This window comes from Trichosurus vulpecula, chromosome 3, assembly GCF_011100635.1.
Source record: "Trichosurus vulpecula isolate mTriVul1 chromosome 3, mTriVul1.pri, whole genome shotgun sequence".
Classification (NCBI taxonomy): domain Eukaryota; kingdom Metazoa; phylum Chordata; class Mammalia; order Diprotodontia; family Phalangeridae; genus Trichosurus; species Trichosurus vulpecula.
In genome coordinates this window covers 104,795,023-104,815,582 of record NC_050575.1, presented here as the reverse complement: position 1 = coordinate 104,815,582, position 20,560 = coordinate 104,795,023, and the positions used below count along the sequence as shown (strand labels likewise).

The window sequence follows — 20,560 nt, the reverse complement described above, 5'->3', positions numbered from 1 at the left end:
GCATGGTCAACATCATCTGTTAAGTACTTACTATGTGCCAGGCAATTAGTAAGTTATGGGGATACAAAGAAAGGCAAAAGACAATCCCTTCTCTCAATGAATTCTAGTTATAACGGGAGAGATAATACGCAAACAACTTTTATACAAATAAGAAACATATAGGATAAATTGGGGAGAGTCTTAGAGAGACAGCATAAATATTAAGGAAGACTTGGAAAAGCTTCTTGCAGAAGCTCTGCAGTGACACTTGCAGTGAGTCAGGAAACAGAAGCAAGGAGGGACAGAGGCATTAGGGACAACCAGTGAGAATGATGGGAGATAGAATCTCCTGTGTGGGGGACAGCAAGGAGGCTGGGGTCTCTACACTGCAGAGTACAGGGTGGGGTGAAGTCAGGAGTAAGATCAGTAAATTATAACTGGGGAGTCTGTGCTTTAGGCTTAAATTCTGACCCTCTAGTGATCAAATGGCCCAACGCATATCAGGCTAAGAAGATGCCAAGAAAACATTTATATCTCCAAAAATTGGCTTAAAGTAGGGGGTTCTTAACCTTTTTTGGGGGGGGGTCATAGACGCCTTTGACAGTCTGGTGAAATTATAGACTCCTCAGAATAATTTTTTTTGGAGGGTTAAGTAACTTGTCCAGTATCTGAGACAAATTTGAACTCAGTTCCTCTCGATCCTAGGGCCAGTGTTCTGTCCACTGTGCCACCTAGCTGCTCCTCAGAACAGAGTTTTTAAATGTATAAAATCAAATCAATTAAAATATAAAGGACTACAAAAGAAACCCAAGGCTAGTGAAATAAAGATGTATTTTTTTTCCCTTTCAAATTCACTGACTTCCTGAAATCTTTCAGTGGACCTTCAGGGATCTGTGGAACCCGTATTACCAAGGGAAGGCTTGCTGTGTCTTTTCTATGTGATTTCCTTGGAAGGAGAACAGAAGAAGGGTAATGTATACCATAGCATCATCACGCTTGAGAGTTGGAAGGGACCTGGACTCCGTAGTCTGACCCCCATGAAGAAGAGCTTGTGGAAAGTTAGTGCTGGAGGGACATTAGTACATGTAGACCATCTAGTCCAGGGGTGGGGTACCTCCGGCCTTGAGGCCACACATGGTCCTCTAGGTCCTCAAGTGTGGCCTTTTGACTGAATCCAAACTTCACAGAACAAATCCCCTTTAAGAAAAGAATTTGTTCTATAAAACTTGGACTCAAGGCCGCACCCTAGGGCCTAGAAGGCCACATCTGGCCTCAAGGCCACAGGTTCCCCACCCCTGATCTAGTCCAATCCCCTCATTTATAGAGGGGAAACTCAAGCCTAGAAAGAGGGTCACAGAGCTAGCATTTCTGACACCCAGTTCAGTCAGTATCCTCTGAAGAGAAAAGGACAGGAGGAAAGGAAACATGCATTTATTAAGCACCTACTATATGCCAGATGCTGTGCTAAGCACTTTACAGATATTATCTCATTAGGTCTTCACAATGACCTTGAGAGGCAGGTGCTGTTATTATCCCATTTTACAGATGGGGATACTGAGGCAAGCAGAGGTTAACAGACGTGCCAGAAAGTATCTGAAGTCACATTCGATTTCAGGTCTTCCTGACTCCAGGACCAGAGCTCTATCCACCACGCTACCTCGCTGTCTCTTCAACAGTGGGAAGGGGGACAAAGAAGGCACAGGAAGAGCCAGTCAACTGCCTGAGCACATACCTGCAGTGGACCACGATGGGCCCTGCCTCAGGAGGGTTGAGGAATTTCACCTGCCGGACGAAGCCCAGCAGACCTGTGGCGTAGCATGGAACCCCGTGGTCAGGCCAGCTGGTGAAATGGAACAGCCGGATTTCACGGATCTCATGGTAGCCTTTCTGAGGAGGAAACACAACCTGCGTCTTCTTTCATTCAGCACGAGACACATCATTGCTCCCTCCCCTCCCCCCTCTAGCTGCTCCTGCTAAGAGACTATGATGGAAAACCCATTGGTCAGGTCAGAGCTGACTCTAGAAAATAGCAATAATAACAATAAAATTAATAATAATAATAATGATGAGAAAACAATGAACAAATTTATATAGCACAAGGTCAGGCGCTGTGCTAAGAACGACACAATTATTTCATTTAAGCCTCATGACAACCCTGGGAGGTAGGTGCTATTAGTACCCCAATTTGACAGTTGAGGAAACTAAGGCACACAGAAGTGAAGTGACTTGCCCAGGGTCACACAGTAAATACATGAAGCCAGATCTGAACTCCTTCCTGACTCCGGGCTTGGCACTCTATCCACTGCACCACCTAGCTGTCTCACTTAAAGTCTTCTTAGGGAATGTCTTCAGAGGATGAACTAACCACTGCCTCAGAAGCTGTAATACTGATTACAGTTGTCCATATTTATACAGAACTCTATGGTTTACAAAACGCTTCCTTTACTACAACCTTGCTAAATAGACAGTTTTACATACAACCACTATTGTCTCTAATTTATAAAGGATGAAACTGAGGCAGAATGAAAGCTTAAGCGACTTGTTCAAGCTCAGATCTCTTGATTCCAAAATCTGGCATTCTTCAATCCCTCCACCCTTCCTATAAGCATGGAAGAGCCTATTTTTGCCAGGTACTATTCCAGGAGCTTACCTTCTATTGGGGAAAAACATGTGCACAAATTAATAAGTATTAAACACATATAAAGTGTACACAATTAAAGAGAAGCAGCATATACACACATGCATGCATACATATGTATGTTTTTGGACATGGCTAATACAGGAATTTGTTTTGCTTGACTATATATATATATATCTCATAATTATACTTATAATGGGTTTTTTCTTGCTTTTTACAATGGGGGAGGGGAAGGTGGGAGGGAAAGAATTAAGAGTTGAAAATAAAATGAATTTTAAAAAAGGAAAGTAAAACAAACCTCAAAATTGTTAAAACAACAACAAAGACAAAGAACAAGATTCAAAAGATCTAATGATTGTTCTGAGACCCACAAACAATATAGCACCAGCGAAAAGGGAATTTGAAATCTACTGTCATCTGCCTGAGTCTAACAACCACTCTCAGAATAGGAATTTTCAGCTCCAGCTCAACTCCCAGAATCCCAGAGACCTCAGGTTTGGAAAGGACTTTAAAAGTCATCAATTCCAATCTTGATACAGAGTGAGAATCTCCTCTATTGCATCTTTGATATGTGGTTGTCTGACCTTCCATTAAAGACCTCCAGTGATGGAGAACTCACTACTCCCAGGGCAGCCCATTCTGCTGCTGGACAGCTCTAATGGTTATAAAGATCTTCCTTCCACTGAGTCAAAATCTTCCTTTCTGCAGCTTCTGCCCAGTGCTATTAGTTCTGCTCTCTGGGACCAAGCATAGAAAAACAAATTTCTTCCTCTGCCCTTTGTTTATAGCAATTATATTCCCCCCATTTCTACTCTTTTCCAGGCTAAGTATTTCTATTTTCTTCAACTGATCCTCCTTGGACAAGGTTTCTACTCCTCTCCCTCCTGGTCACCCTTATCTGGATGTGTCTTAGCTTGTCAGTGCTCTTCTTCCAATGTGGCACCCAGGACTGAAAATGATACTCCAGATTGGGCCTGATGAGGGCAGAGAGAACAGTTGGTCTGTCATTCCTCTTGTGCTAGCCAGGGCTTCTTAACTGTTTTTCTGTGCCATGTTTGGTGAAACCTATGGACCCCCTCTCTGAATAATGTTTTTAAATGCATAAATAAAACACACAGGATTACAAAGGAAGACAATTATAATGAAGTGTAAATTATCAAATGATTAAAGAAAAAAAAAACAATTCATGAATCTCAGGTTATCAACTCTGCTCTATGGTCCTCATTGACCTCATGCAGCCCAAGGTAACATTGTTGTTCAGTCATTTCAGACTATTCATGACCCCATTTGGAGTTTTCTTGGCAGAGACACTGCAGTGGTTTGCCATTTCCTTCTCCAGCTCATTTTACAGATGTGGAAATTGAGGCAAACAGGGTCAAATGACTTGCCCAGGGTCACACAACTAGGAAGTGTCTGAGATTGGATTTGAACTCAGCTCTTCTTGACTCCAGGCCCCAGGCACTATCTATTATGCCACCTAGCTACCCCATCCCCCCACAAGGTAATAATTTTGATGTTGAGCTTGCAATCTCCTTAGCAGCTGGTAGCTGGTTCCCACAGACACCTTGCCATCCGGTGATCTTGCCATATGTCCTGACGCTGTACCTCATTGCCCCCCTCCCCAATCTCCTCCCAGAGACAGCACTTTCTGCACAAGACCTCTAGGAACTGACTTTCAGGAATCATCCATCCCCTGCCTGAAGCTCCCTGCTGGAGCCCATCCACTTAGCTTTGGAATTCTGAACCCTGGTGCTGAGCTGTTCTGACTGGTGAGCAAGCAAGTGCAAACTTCAGCGCAGTATAGCTAGCCAGGCATAGAACATTTCCATCCGTCCACACCCGACATCTTGCCATCTGCTCTCCTACAGGAGGACAGCTCCTCCCAATTCTATCTCTTACTCTGAGAACAGTAATCGAATTATTACTACTATTATTTCTGGATAATGCACAAGGTCCTCTTCTGTTCCACTCAGCATTTCTCTAATTCTTAGAAATCAAAACTTTCTTCTGGCAACTACATATAAGGATATGTGTTATTTCTCCCCTTGGAATGTTAGTTACTGGAGGGCAGGGATTGCCTTGCTTTTGTATTCCCAACCACTAGCACAGTGCTTGGCACATAAGAAGCACTTAAAAATGTTTTTTTCATTCACTCCTTTGTCCATCTTTCCATTCCCTCCTCTTTGATCCTGTCCCTGTCTTTCTATCTGAAATGCTCTCCCTTCTTGGGAGAGAGACTACCTTTTCCCCCAATCACCACTGTCTTCTTCACAGTTCATATTGGCCCATCCCCTTAACTTGGGCAAGATAAAATTCCAAGTCCAAATGAATGCTAAAGTCAGCCAGTATAGATGAAGCTTAGTGCAAAGATAAAATGAAGTTATATAGAGCTATATCAACACACACATGCAGCAAAATCTACACATATCAGCAAGCTGGTCTTCATCAGATGCACATAGAGGAGTAAAGAGAAATAGATGGGGAGGTGGGAAGTAGTGGTCAAGCTTGTCTCCATAGCTAAAAATCATACATTTCTCCCTATTCCTATCTTATATTTTGGCAAGTTTTCTCATTTCCCAAGTGAGGTTTCATTATTAACATCCAAAGGATTGGCTTACCTTTTGAACAGTAAATGTGCGTATGACATACTCAGCCAGCGGCTCTGTTTCAATTAATGTGACTTTAATATCTCCATAAACTTCAGTGTCATCTGGCCAATACCTAACACACTTCACCTGCAGCAAAAGTAGAGAGGATAGAAAATACAAATGGTAAAAACTCAGCTTGTGGAGAAGAGAACCAACCTTACTATGAGCTTTCATTTTTAATAAACACAAGTGGGACTTAATCTGGATTTCAAGCTAAATGTGCCTAGCTGACCTGGGTCAGTGGGTGGCTGCCATGATTGGTGTGTCAGAAATGGTGTATCATAGATTAAAGACATGAAAGGCTGAAAAAGGAGGCAGAGAATGAAGGATGACACACAGACAGCCGGAGGGCTTCATGAGCACCCGCATCAGAGTAAAAGAGCCAGAAGAAGGCCTTCAACATGTTGGGAGGATAACGAGATAATGGATCCATTCAAACATAGGAGGAGGTCAGTGCCTTGGTCGGGTAGCCACCATGCCAGGCATGGCTAAGTTAACTATAGTGCCTAGAAGCAATGGAGCAGTGTGAAACTCCAGTCAGCTTAAGCAAGATAAGTGCTATCACAGTAGTACTAAAAAAGTTAAGAGTGGGAAGTGGGAGAAAATGGTTATGAGGATAGGAAGGTAAAATGATGGGGTGAAGAAGGCAAAGGCCTGGAGGGATGAGCTAAAGTTGAGCATTAGGGCCTGGGAGGAGACAGAATATCAGACCCTAAAAGGTGAGTGTCCTGGGGTCCTGATGGTACAGGGAGGGTGTCTCACATCTTATGTAGGTATATTTTCTATAGGACCCACTTTTATGATGTCCCTCTAAGGGTAGCTAACTCTTTTCATGAAGAAGATGGAGACAAAGAATGGAGTTTTACTTTGCTTCAGCTTTTTGTGGCCACTGGAGAAATCATCTTCTGAACAGCTTACCCTTCCCACTTCCACGAGATTTGTCACCATCACGACACTGGCTGAATTCTCCTGCCAAATCATCCTCCAAAAGTCCTTGACAGTTTCCTGCATTGGACCTACCAAGGAAGAAAAAAACATTAGAGCCTCAGGATCTGAGCTACAAGGCATCACCTTGATCATGGTGTTTTAAGGTAGGACAGGGAACCAAGAACCATTGGAAAAGCCTAGCAATCATCTCTGAATGCTCAGGGTCTGTGTGCCCAATTATGAGGGTTGGACACCTGACTGGTCTTGGCTGATAACTTGCAGGGAGAGACTGAGAAATTCACTGAAGATTCAATTCTCATTTTGTGTATCCATTAGAAGAGAGGGTGAGGCATCCAGTTCCAAAGTTACAGTTGGAGCTCTCCCTGTAGTACAGCAAATTGTCTTTTTATTCATTCAATGAACCTTTGTCAATATGTACCAAACACCATCCTAGGCATGGAGATTACAAAAACACAAATAAAAAATAGTCCCAGCCTTCAAGAAGCTTACATTCTGAGGTATGGGGGTCAATGTGGGGCAGGAAAACAGCATTTACACAGACCATAAAATCGTTGCTTTTAAGCTGGAAGGAACCTTCCAGGCCATTGAATCCAATTCCCTTTTCTTCCAGATGAGGAAAATAAGATCCAGAGAGGTCAAGAGATTTGTCCAAGGTCACAGAGCTAGTAAGTGTCTGAGATAAGATTCACATTCAAGTCTTCCTGACTCCAAATTCAGCAGCCTATCTGCTCTAGTACAGGGTTACCTCGACATCTCCAACCCCTCTGCAGCAGTGATTGAGGGAGACATTGGGTGAAGAAGAAAACAGTTCTGGATCAGGAAGCTAAAAGAGGATCCAAGGTTCTAATACATACAAATAGACCATCCATGAGTTACAGTCAAGAAGGACTGGCTTTGAATTCCACCTTAGACACTGTTTGGCCCTTAGCAAATCACTTAACCTCTTGAAACCTCAGTTTCCCCATTTATTAAGTGGGTATAATAATAAATAATAATAATATACCTCCCTCACAGTGTTGCTGTGCTGATCAGAAAAGATGATGTCTGTAAAAGGCTTTGAAAACATTTAATTGCCGTGAAAAATAGTCAGTTATTTTTATTATACACATACCTTGGGCTGTCCTTTTCTAAAAATCCCTTAGCCTTTGTCAAGGCGACTTTGACGTCAACTTCACTGTAAGCTGATCTCACAGCCCACATTTCCAAAGCCATTTCTTGTTTCAAAAAGAGCTCTGTGAGGTTGGTTGTGCAGTGTTTGTTGTTCCCAAAAGGGTGAAGTAGCTGCAGTGGCAAGGTCACATGACTAGGAGGTGGCAGAGCCAAGGTATTACAATTTGGAGTTGGAAGGGTACTGGCACTAGAGTCAGGATCTGGCTTCCAACCTCACCTGTGATGCTTTCTATCTGTGCAGTACGCAAGTCACCTACCCCCTCTGGGTCTCGGTTTCCTCATTTACAAAATGAGGGGGGTTGCCCTAGATTAGCTATCCCAGAGGTCTATGACCTTCCAGATCGAGGTCTATGACCTTTATTTTACAAAGAGATTAAGTTAATAGAACCAGGATCCAAACTCTGGTCTCCTTACTGTGCTCCTCAAATCTGCTAACTCTTCCCAGGCTTCCTGACTCATTCCACTTGATAGAGGCTTGGTGCCAATGAGTCATGCAGCTTCTTACTTTCTGAGGCAGGATATGTCTGTGTGCCCTGAAGGACAGGAGGAGAAAAGCATGGCGTGATTTGCCCCAAAGCCCTGGGCCACCTTAGGGATGGCCCTCTACTCAGGGGATCTGTCAGCTCTGACATGCACTGCTGTCTTGACAACTGTGACCAGCGTGGCAATCACAGATCCCAGTCCTTGTGTGCTCATGTGCAAAGCAGTCCAGGAAACAAGTGACTATGAAATGCTAAAGCAGCCCCAGATTCCTGTCAGAGTATTTGGGTTTTGAAACTGATCCCCCAAAGTTCTCTCTAGAATATTTCCTTGGGGAACTGGGACTTATTAACATTTGCTTGCTATGCTGCTTCATTGCTATGTTGACCTTGATCACAACTTGACCATCAGAGAATCACAGAATTGTGGAAAGCTGGATGTCAGCCGGGGGAGTAGTCTCTAAACTTTTTGGATCAACAAAACATTTTTACCACCTCCAGTATGCGTACAAAGTTATATACATGCCATAACCTATATCAAGCTGCTTGCCTTCTCAATGCAAGCTGGGGAAGAAGAGAAGGGGAAAATTTGGAACTCAAAATTTTTAAAAAACAAATGTTAAAATTGTTTTTACATGTAATTGAGGGGAAAGTAAAATGTTAAATTAAAAAGTTCAAAAAATAAAGTTATATACATGCACCACTACACTTACAATTATATGCATTATAAAATTCATGCAAAAACAGAAAATTAAGAAAAGTAGATAAAGATGAAGTAATAATTGATTCTCGAGGCAAAGAGGAGCCACTGGAGTTTGCTGAGTATCAGAATCTGTGCTTCAGAAAAATCACTTTGGCGTCTGGGTAGAATGGACTGGAGAGGAAAGGAACTGGAGGCCCGTTAGGAGGCCATTGAGATAGTCCAGGGCATGAGAACCCGAACCGGGGTAGGAGGCTGTGTGAGTAGAGAGGAGGGGACAGGTGAGAGATATCTGGAGGTAGAAACGAGTTTGGATGAACACCTGGGGTGAGGGACAGGGAGGAGCTGAAGAACACAGCAAGGTTATGAACCTGGGTTACTGGAACAATGGTGATGTCCTCCATAATAACAGGGAAGTTTGGGAAAGAGGGAGGGTTAGGAGGAAAGATAATCCTGTTGTCAACCGGACCAGAACCAGCCTCTAACCTGTGGGTGGCTAGTGCCAAACAAACAGAGTAGGCTGGAGACAGGAGAATCAGAAGTTTAATTAATTTCAGAGTGAGGAAAATGATGCATGCATATGGAAGCATTCCCCCTCTCCCTTCCTCCCTCCTAAAAAAAAGAGGGCTTAAGGTTGCTAAAGCTGGGACCACTTATATACATGAAAGGGGTTGGCCCACAGGACAGCCATTCTTAGAGCTTTAGATAGTTCTCATGGTTAGCATTTATTGGGACAACACAGACGTTTTTGGATCCCACGGGAAGTTGTCCCAAGTCTTGGAGGTAGTGCCCACCCTGTGGGACACAGAACCAGCGTTCTGTGATGAGAACAGGAGTGCAGGACCTGTCAGTGACCAGAAACAGGGATTGTGAATATATGATGGACAGCCCTGGGAAAGAGGGAGCTCAATCCCTTAGTGAACACCTGGTGCTGGTCCAAGCAACATATTTTACCAGAGGGTGTTATCACCCTGAGCACAAAGGATTATTGTTATGCCAAGCTAAGGACACAGCCTGCTTGCTGGGGCTTAGCTCTGGGAAAGAGGGTATCTCCAAAATAATTTGACACTGTTGATGACACCACCATTCTTCCAGTGACCCAAAGTCACATCACAGGTGTCATTCTCATATTCCATGCACCCTACGATCCTTTAACATAGAAGCTGCTAAATCCTGTGTAATCCTAATTGTGACTCCTTGATATTTTAATTATTTCTTTCGGGTTGCTTGTAGTATTTTCTCCTCCAACTGAGAGTTCTGGAATTTGGCTATAATATTCCTGGGAATTTTCATTTTGGGATCTCTTTCAGGAGGTGATTGGTAGAGTCTTTCAATTACTATTTTACTCTCTAGTTCTAGGATTTCAAGGCGGTTTTCCTTAATAATTTCTTGAAAGATGCTGTCCAGTTTCTTTTTTTGATCATGGCTTTCAGGTAGTCCAATAATTCTTAAATTATCTCTCCTGGACCTATTTTCCAGGTCAGTTGTTTTTCTAATGAAGCATTGTGCATCTTCTATTTTTTCATTGTTTTGATTTTGTTTGGCTCTTAGTGTCTCACAAAGTCATTAGCTTCCACTTGCCCAATTCTAATTTTAAAGGGACTATTTTCTTCAGTGAGTTTTTGTACTCCCTTTTCTGTCTGGCCAATTCTACTTTTTAAGGAGTTGTTTTCTTCATTGGATTTTTTTAACCTCCTTTTCCATTTGGCCAATTCTACTTTTTAAGGAGTTGTTTTCTTTTTCCAAGCTGTTGATTCTTTTTTTCATGGTTCTCTTGTATATGTCTTATTTCTTTGTCCAATTTTTCTTCTACCTCTGTATTTGATTTTTAAAATCCTTTTTGAACTCTTCCATGAGGACTTTTTGGGCCTGAGATCAATTCACATTTCTCACTGAGGTTTCATATGCAGGCATTTTGACACTGTTGTTCTCTCCTGAGTTTGTGTTTTGATCTTCCCTGTTGCCATAGCAGCTTTCTATGGTCAGGGCTTTTTGTTTGTTGGTTTTTGTTCATTTTCCAGCCTATTTCATGTCTTGTCCAGTTGAGCTCTGCTCCTGGGGCACAGAGGGCACTGTCCCAAGATTCTTGTGTGAGGGACCAGGAAGCTGGCCATTGGCTTTCTGCATTGGGGCCTCCAGGGCTGACAGTTTACCTGCTGCACTGGTTTCTCTCAGTCCAGTTTAGCCAGCTGTTCTGAGGCCTCTGGGCCTGCCCACTAGCCAGCTGCTTTGGGGTTGGAGGCCTCACAGCTGGCCTGCTGTGCCTGGCCTATTGAGCCATGACTTTGGGGCCTTGGTGGCTGATCTGTGCTGTGGCTAATAGCCTCCCACTGACTTGCCTGGATACAGCCCATGGTGGGCTACGCTCCCCTTTTGCTCAAGTGAGACAGACCTTTTCTGCAGTCCTTCTAAGTGATCTTAGGATGAAAAATTGTTTCACCTTGTCCTTTTGGGGGTTTCATCACTCTAGAATTCATTTTGAGGCATGATTTAAAGTTATTTCAAGGGAGACTGTGGAGATCTCAGGCAACTTCTTACCTTTTCTCCACCATCTTGGCTCTACCTCTGCCCTAGGTATCATTCTCAATTTCTTATTCTCTCGTATCCTCCATATCCAATCTGTTACCAACTGCTGCTGATTCTACCTTTGTAACATCTCTGATATATATATATATATATATATATATATATATATATTTCCTTCTCTCTTAGGACACTGTTGCTGCCATGGTCCAGAGCCCCATCACCTCATGCCTAAACTATTTTAATAGCCTGAAGATGTCTTCCTATCTCACATCTCTCCCCATTCCAGTCCATCCTCTACTCAGCTAATTGATCTTCTTAAAGCTCAAGTATGACCATGTCACCTCCCTACACCCCGCCCTACCCACCACATTGATACTACCTCTAGAATCAGATACAAAATCCTGTTTGGTATTCAAAGACCTTATTACCTGGCTACATTCTAGTCTTCTCACACCTTGCACTCTCTCCCACATACTCTGCCATCCAGTGTTACTTGCCCCTTTCCTGTTCCTCAAACGAGACACTCCATCTTTTGATTCTGCGCATTTTCATAGGTTGTCCTCCATGCTTAGAATTCTCTTCCTCCTCATCTCCATCTCTTGGACTCCTTAGCTTCCTTCAAGTCCCAGCTATAATCCCACTTTCTACAAGAAGCCTTTCCCAATCTCCCTTAATGCTCATGCCTTCCCTCCATTGATTATTTCCAATTTATCCTGTATTTATCTTGTTAATACACAGTTGTTTGCATATTGTCTCCCCTATTAGACTATGAGATCCCTGAGAGTAGAGACTGTTGTATTTCCTAGTACTGTGCACAGTCCAAGTAAATGCTTGTTGATTGATTCTTCCAAAATTAAAAGGAATAGGGGGAGGATTTTCCCAATTGATTCTGTCACAGCTGCTGCTGCGGGTGTATTAGTAGAGATTTAATTACCCTAATTAAATTAAATTAAATTAAATGCCCTAAGCATCTCATAATCAAAATTTGTAAATCTGAGAAAGTGAGATGGGTGATAGTGTTGGAAGTGAGGTAGATGTGGTTGTGTTGGAGACAAATTCCTCAACTGGCCATTACAGGCTTCCCACCTTTCTGATTCGTTGACCACACAATCCCTGGAGTCAAGCCCCAGTGGAGGACAGGAAGTGCAGCCTCTACTTTGAAGACCTCTGATTTAGACAAATCTGTTCATTTTTAAAGAGGAGGGAACTGAAAGAAGTCCAGAGAGGCAGAACTAGTTTGTGGCAGAGCTTAGAGAGAGAACAGGATTTGTGGCTTCCTAGCCTGTAGCATTCTTCAGTATACTACACTTTTACTTGTGCTCATGACTTTCAGGTCTTTTGTTTTTTGTTTCTATTCTTTTCTGTGTCAATTTCTATTTCACACTTAAATTGCTAATGTTTTGGGTTCTTTGCACTGAGCCTGTAGTTCAGAAAAGAGGAATAAAAGAACCAAACCAATTTAGAGAACTTGAATCAGATTCAGAGCAAGAAGGCATCTTAATGGGTATCCAGCCCAATTGCTTCATTTTATGGATGAAACTGAGGCCAAAACAAGTTAAAATATTTGACCAAGGTCATGCAAGTAGTAGTAAATGGCAGTCAAGTTTTGGACTCAGTCCCTTTGACTGAAGATCCAGGCTATTGCAATAATTTAGGTATGTTTCCATGGTATTTTACTGCTGGCTATTAAGCTCATTCTTAGCTTGGATGGGACAAGCCCTGCTTCAAAGCATGTTACACCTAGAAGCACAGATGTGGTGGCTCAACAATAGTTATCCTCTTTTTTATGCCACACTCTTCACGTGCAACACTATTCTTTATCCCCCATCCTTTATCTGAAATACTTCTGTCAGACTTCCTATCAGCTTCCCATTCCCCATCACCACAATGAGGTACAAAGGTGATGTTGAATTTATGGTGCCTGGGGATACTATTGTCCAATCTCTACCACAAAGCCACAAAGTAATCACCCCCACCCTCTTCTACTTTTACAGTTGACCTGACTCCCACATACTCTAAAAGTTGATGGCCATGCTCTGAATGGTGAAGTTCTGCACCCCATCATGACCCAAGGCTTAAGAGTTTTGGTATAAGTCTTAATGTAGGAGTTGCATGAGATAATGGTAAAACAGATAGGAAGAGATATTCCCGATTTATGGTGTTTGCAGTTGAGGGCGTTTCTATGACAACCTTCCCTGTAGATCACAGAAGGTTGGAACTGAGGGGCCTTAGAGATCATCTCATCTAACCTTTTCATTTTATAGTTTAGGAAACTCTAGCCCAGAGAGTGAAATGACTCTCCCATGGTCATGTAATTAGTAAGCAGAGGAGTTGAAGGCTTCTGATGCCTTGTTCACTGCTCTCTCCATCACACCATACCACTTGTGTGTCTGAACAGTAGGGTGGACTAAATATCCTCTGGACTGCTGCGATAGGGCCTTGATCATTCCTTATCCCAATGACCTCTATACAAGAGACTCCCAGATCTCTATATGTAGCTTTAATCTCCCTCTTGAGCTCTATGCCCACATTATCAATTGGTTTGGGGGCATTTCCAAATGTAATCCTAATGTAAATTCCATTTTTTACTCCACATGTATGAAAGAGAATCCATTATTCTTCTTCTAAAACTTTCAGTACTTCCTAACTTCCCCATTTCCATTGAAGGTGCTACCATGCTTTTAAGGCATACAGATTCACAACCTCAGCATCAACCTTGACCACTCACTCACTCTCATCCACAGTATCTGATAAACTTCTGACTCTTGTAAATTCTGCTTCCACAATATCTCTAGTAACTGTCCTGTCCTGTCTGCTCACCCAGCCACTGAACAAGTTCAGGCCCTCATCACCTCTCATCTGAATTTCAGTAGCCTCCTTTTTGACTTCCCTACCTCTGGTCGCCTATCTAAGCCATCCTTTACACAATTTCCATGGTGACCTGCTAAAGATGAGGTCTGACCACATCCTCCTCTGCTCAAAAACTTCCAGGACTTCTGGGGCAAAATGGAAAGTCCTCTGCATTTAAATCCCTTCCCAATCTGGTTCCAGCCTACCTGTGTAGGTCTGTTACACATCACTGCCCTTAGTATGCCCTACAGCGCAGAAGAACGGACCTGCATGCTGCTCCCTACACGTGGTGTTTCATATCCAGTTGCTTTGCCTAGGTTATCCCCATGCTTGGAATGCACTCTCTCCTCACTTCCACCTTTCTGAATCCTAGGCTCCCTTCAGAGCTTAGTTCAAGAGCTAACTCCCACATGACACCTGTCCTGAGTGACAGAAAGAAAGGCAGAGTGGGCAGATGTGAATCTGGGATCCCTCGTCTCCTACAGTCATTCAGATGGAGCTCTGCTCTGACAGACCTTCAGGTCACCAAAAGAAATTGAGAGAGGAATGCACTTACCTTGAGTGGCAATGTAATGACGAGGTCGGTGGTATCCCTAAATAAGAGAGGAAGGAGAAATAGTCAGTGGATACCATACAGAGTTGAAGGAAATGGTATATTCTCTGGCTTTGAAGATCAGCCCAACTATTCCTTCCAGGTGTGCCTGCTGGCACAGACAGCTTTAGAAGCACATGTGTGCTGACATTACTCTTTTTTTATGTACATTACGGCCTGGCCTAAGCTGCTCAGAAGGGAAACAGGGCAGAGAAGAGAAGGAACTGGCTGCTGCACACACATCGATCAAACAACAATAACATTAATTTATTTAGTGCGTGACAAAGCCTTTTTCTCATGACAACCATGTGAAGAAGGCTGGTAGGGTAGGTATTAATTCCATTTTACAGATGAGGAAATTGTAGGCTAGTAAGAATCCCATGTTTCAAAGCTAGAGAGGATGGCAGAGGTCATCTTACCAGAGTAGTAAACCCTCCTCCGACATCCTTGACACATGGTTATGTAGAAGCTATAATTTCCTGAAGCAGCACATCCCATTTTTGGATGCATCTAATTACTAGGACTTTTACCCCTATTGTTTAGTGGTTTATAGTCATGCCCAACTCTTCGTGACCCCATTTGGGGTTTTCTTGGCAGAGACATTGGAGTGGTTTGCCACTTCCTTCTCCAGATAATTTTATAGATGAGTAAACTGAGGCAAATAGGGTTAAGTGACTTGCCCAGGGTTATGCAACTAGGAAGTATCTGAGGCTGGATTTGAACTCAAATCTTCCTGACTCCAGGCATAGCGCTCTACCTCTGTGCCACCTAGCTGCCCTTTCCCTCCTTAGATTGGGCTAAAATCTGCCTCTCTGCAATACACCAGTTAAATAACTTGTCTTGGGCCATCCACTATCATCAGAGGAGGTATTTGATCCAAGAGTCTTTATACTGAGTCACAATCTCCAAGTATTTACAGAGTACCTACTATGTGGCCAGGCTTCATGGAGGAGAAAGAGAAGTCTAGGAGTAGAGGATTAAAATAGTCATTAATGAGTCAACATCCACTTGGAGAGAGGCCTCCAAAACAGCGTTCCAGAGACCTGTCTTTGGCCCTTTCCTTTTCAACACTGTTGCTAACGACTTGGATGAAACCTTAAACGTCATTCTTGTCAAATTTTCAAATTACATGAAGCTAGAAGGGATAATTAACACAAAGGATGAAAAAGTCAGGGTAGAAAAGGGTTTCAATCAGTTAAAATGTTGGGCTGAGTCAAATAAGATGTAACAAGAATAAATGCAAAGTTCTATATTTGGGTTAAAATAATCAACTTCCCAAGTACTTAATGGTGGATGTTCAGCCAAACAATGATTCATGTATAAAATGTGTGAGAGTTGTGGGAGATGTTGTAGAAGAAACTATTGGTAAGGTACAGTTTGGACTGGACAACTTCTGAGATCCCTTCTAGATATGAACTTCTGTGATTCTTTGATATGTAAAATGGGGATTATATGTGTATACACACACACACACAAAGTATTTCACAGCATGTTTGTGGGGAAAGTGCATTGATAACTGTTACAAATGCTATGGAAATTAAAATTATTCTTATTAAGATGGTAGGAGAGGGGAGAAGAATCTGACTACATTTTGAGCTAGCGAATCAAAAGAGGATGTTATTGTATGTTCACACTCCCAATATCCTATGTTCTTCCCTCTTCCATCCCAAATTTCGTTCAGCCTGGAAAGACTGAATGAACTGATACAAGTAAAGTGAACAGAACCAGGAGAACATTGTAAAGAGTAACAGCAATATTGTGCAATGATTAACCGTGAATGACTTAGCTATTCTCAGCAAGTTCCAAAGGATTCATGATGGAAAATGCTATTTACATTCACAGAAAGAACTGGTAGAGTTTAAATGCAGATTGAAGCATACTATTTTTCACTTTATCTTTTCGTGTTTTTCTTCTTTTGGTCTGTTTCTTCTTTCACAACACAACTAATATGAAAATACGTTTTACATGATATGTACAGATATAACCTAGATAAAATTGCTTACCATATTAGGGAAGGGGTAGGTGAGGGAGGGAAATTGAAAATTTGGAATTCAAAATAAAAAAAAAGAATGTCAAAAATTGTCTTTACATGTAATTTGGAAAATAAAATACTAGAGTATAAAAATTATTTCAAAAATTGATGTCTTTGGTTTTATATCACATTCATTTCCGAACAATAGACCTTCCCTCTCCCCTGTCCATTTTGCCTTTCCTTGTAACAAAGACTTAAAAGGAAAAAAACAGTTCAATAAAACCAATTAATTTATTGACTATGAAAGCATATGGCATATTTCCCACCTACAGGACTTCAACTTTGTGATGACAGGAAGGGAGTTTATTTTCTCTGCCCTTATTCAGGGCCAAGCTTCATCATTATGATTATTAAGCATTTAATTTTGTTACATGATCCTTTCTATTTACATTGTTGTAGTCACTATGTATACCGTCTCCTAGGTTCTATTTAATCCACCCTGCATCGGTTCATTTAAGTGTTCTTATGTTCGTCAGAATTACTCCTGTTTGCCATATCTTATGAGGCAGTGATATTCAGTTGGGCAGTTAGGTGGTACAGGAGATACAGTGCTGGGCCTGGAGTCAGGATGACTCCATTACCTGAGTTCAAGTCCGACTTCAGAAACTTACTAGCTGTGAGACCCTAGGCAAGTCAATTAACCTCATTTTCACCTATCAAATGAGCTGGAGAAGGAAATGGCAAACCACTCCAGTATCTTTGCCAAGAAAACTCCAAATGGGGTCATGAAGAGTAAGATATAACTGGAAAATGACTCTACAACAACAAATAGCAAATATTCTATTACATTCATAATGTGATTACCCTTGTTCAATTGATAGGCATCTACATTATTTCTAGGTCATGTTACCAAACAGAAGAAAAAAAATTGGTGCTCTGAACATTTTAGCACATGTAGGACATTACTCTCTCTCTTTGACCTGCTTGGGATATAAACCTAGCAGGGGACCTCCACATTGATCGGTAGGGACAATTTTAGTCACTTTTGGGGGGCATGATTCCAAATTGCTTTCCAGAATGGTTGGCCCAATTTGCAGTCCCACAAGAGTGTTTTAGCTTTCTTTTCTTCCTACAGCTCTTATCCCCCTTGACAGCAAAAACATATATATTTTTCTGATAAAGGAAGATGGATTATTAACTTGGTATAAGAAAACTTCTAGCCAGAAAAGAACTTTTAATTCATTTAAATCCCACCTACACAGCACACAAATACTCTGAAAACCAGTAATAGGCCTTCCCCCATATGACTATGGGGAACGTGAAATAGGTTTGTGTCCAAAATACATTTATCTCACTCTACACTCATGCATCTGTTACTTATTTGGGACCCAGATACAATATTTATTTTTAAGCTAGTCATTTATAACAGATTCAAGTAGCCAGTGCTTTCAGAGGCATAGAAATAAAGCCAATGAACAGACGCTTCAGCCGGCAACCACAGACTCTTGAGACACAGGCATGCCTTGTAATGTCCATTCCAATTATCCAAATAGATTCATTTTAATGAAGCTTTATTATTTCTTTCCTTTTGTAGTGAATTAATGACCCATTCTTGGATGCACTGATTATATCATGGATAGTCGGCCGGCTGTTTGGGGAGATGCTGCCTCTCCACACAGGAATGGGATGATGGAAAGAGCCCTGGGCTCCAAAGACCTGTATTTGAGTTAGCAGCCTACCACTTATTGGATATGTGAACTTGAACCAATCATTTCATTTCTCTAAGCCTTGGTCTTTTCATTTGAAAACTGGGGATAATAATCCCTACCCATAGCTTCAGAGACAACAAAATAAGAATGTATTTGAAAGCCCTATGGGAAAGCGTTCTCCTTACAATTCATTTTTCATAGTACTTTCATAGTTTTTTGTGTGAGAAAGTCGGGGTTACACGACTTGCCCAGGGTCACACAGCTAGTAAGTGTCAAGTGCCTGAGGCTGCATTTAAACTCAGGTCCTCCTGACTCTGGGGCCTGTGCTCTATCCACTAGCTGCCCCTGAGACTGTTTTTTAAACATATATCTGATGTCATTCCTTTGCTAAAAAAAGTCTTCAAGGGTTCCTTCTTACCTCTAGGATAACATATAAACTCCTTTTCTGGACATTCAAAGCCTTCCTCAACATACCTCTACTCTGCCTTTCCAGTCCTATTTCATTGTCCCCTTCCCCACAATCTCAAGTCCGTCCAGAATAGATTAACCTCTCCACTTCCTCCTCCCTCAAGCTAATTTTGTCCATGTTATTCCTTATGCCTAGAATGTTTTCTCGTTTCCTCTTTACCGCTGATCTCCTACCTATCTTTCAAAGCCCATTTCCTCCAGGAAGCCCTCTCTAATCTTCCCTGGTTATAATGGCATTCCCATTCAGATATCACATACCACTTTGTTTGCACCTCTTCAATGCACATATCACGTACTATTGTGCATGTAAACTGTAATTCATCTCGGTTCATGTCTTATCTCCTTACTAGACCATGAACTCCTGAAGGACAGGACCATGTCTTAGTTAAACACTGTGCACTTAGTGCAGTTCTCTGCACATGGGAAGTATTTAGTAAATGTTTTGGTATTGTACTTATAAAATCTGAGACATCATCATTATTATTAAGGCTTGTTACTATCAATAGCAATATTTACAATTTATAATCAGGTTAATAGGTGGAATGACTCCCAGGCCTGGCAGGGATAGGAGAAAGAAGGAATGATGAGCTACTCCCAAATCAAGCTAGCTTGACCCAAGCCAGAATTCCCCATGGGGTCTTTCTTCTCATACCCAAGCAAGGCATTTGTACTTTGCCACTTCACTTGGGAGAGCAGCAAGGTGGCACAATAGATAGAGGGCTGGGCCTGTAGTCAGGAGGCCCTGAGTTCAAATCCAGCCTATAGATACCAGCTTGTGTGACCACAGGCAAGTCACTTAATCCCATCGGCCTCCGTTTCCTCATCTATAAAATGAGCTGGAAAAGGAAATAGCAAACCACTCCAGTGTCTTTGCCAAGAAAACCCCAAAAGGGGTCATGAAGGGCTGAAACCAACTGAAATGACTGAACGACAACAAAAGTTTCACTTGAGGGCTCTTATTAAATCCTAACTGACTGGCTGAATGTTCTAACCTCAGTTGGCCCAAACCAGAAATCCTCATGGAGCTTTCCTTCTTCTACCTGAGCAAAAGCACATCTACTCTGTCCCATCCCCTGGGGAGTCCTGTTCAATGGTAGCTGACTCATTGTCACCAAATCCTCAGTAGGGATTTTTATCCCCATTTTTCAGAGGAAGAATCTAAGACTTCAAGAAAGGACTCTTTCTCTTCTATACTTGCAGCACTTAGAGAAAGAGGACACCTTGGGTTATTTTTAACCTTTGGAGATTTCTAACAGAAATGTAAGTGTATGGATATGGGTCCAGAGTATGAGGATGAGAACCTAAGGTCTCAAACTCAATCACACCAGGTCTCCAGGCGATGGCGGAGTTGGGGGTGAGGTAAAAAGGAGGTGGAGGGGAGATCAGAATGGCGTGTTTTGGGCAGGAAGAAGTGTGCTGCTTCTGAGCAATGATCTCATTGTGGCCAGAAGTTTAATGGCTTTCAGGCTACTAAATGTGTTTCTCACCATAGCATCTCCACGAAGTTGGACACTTACATCAATGTAGTTGGCATTAATGTAGTCTGAGTGTGGGTCTCCATCCAGCATCAGCAGTCTGACTCTTGAGTGGTCATCTGAAAAGAGAGGGAGAAAGGTGAGGGGAGTTTTAGAAAAATGGACCTTCTGGAGTTAGAGTGAGAGAGGAAGGAAAATCACACATTGCATCGAAGGGACTGGAGTGTGGGGAATCTTTGCTAACCCGTGGCCAGTCTCTTGTAGGTTTGGACCCAGATGCTGAAATGCACTAGCCATGACTTCCCAGGCCACTCAGCTTTGGTGCTTTTATAGAAGGCCCTATGAAAGGGGAGGCCAAAGAAAATTTGAACTGCTTTCATATGCTAGGCAACACACAGGCTTCATT

General features: G+C 42.2%; 1 protein-coding gene across 1 annotated transcript in view; it reads right to left on the bottom strand.

Annotated features, from left to right (window-relative positions):
* PTPRT (protein tyrosine phosphatase receptor type T) overlaps positions 1–20,560 on the bottom strand; it is a 360,616-nt gene that overhangs the window by 40,224 nt on the left and 299,832 nt on the right. The window contains exons 14-18 of the mRNA XM_036749775.1: positions 20,197–20,273; positions 14,495–14,531; positions 6,184–6,281; positions 5,236–5,352; positions 1,712–1,866 (exon numbers count right to left, since the gene is read on the bottom strand). Of these exons, the coding sequence (XP_036605670.1) occupies positions 1,712–1,866; positions 5,236–5,352; positions 6,184–6,281; positions 14,495–14,531; positions 20,197–20,273 (484 nt within the window). The remainder of the gene's footprint in view (positions 1–1,711; positions 1,867–5,235; positions 5,353–6,183; positions 6,282–14,494; positions 14,532–20,196; positions 20,274–20,560) is intronic.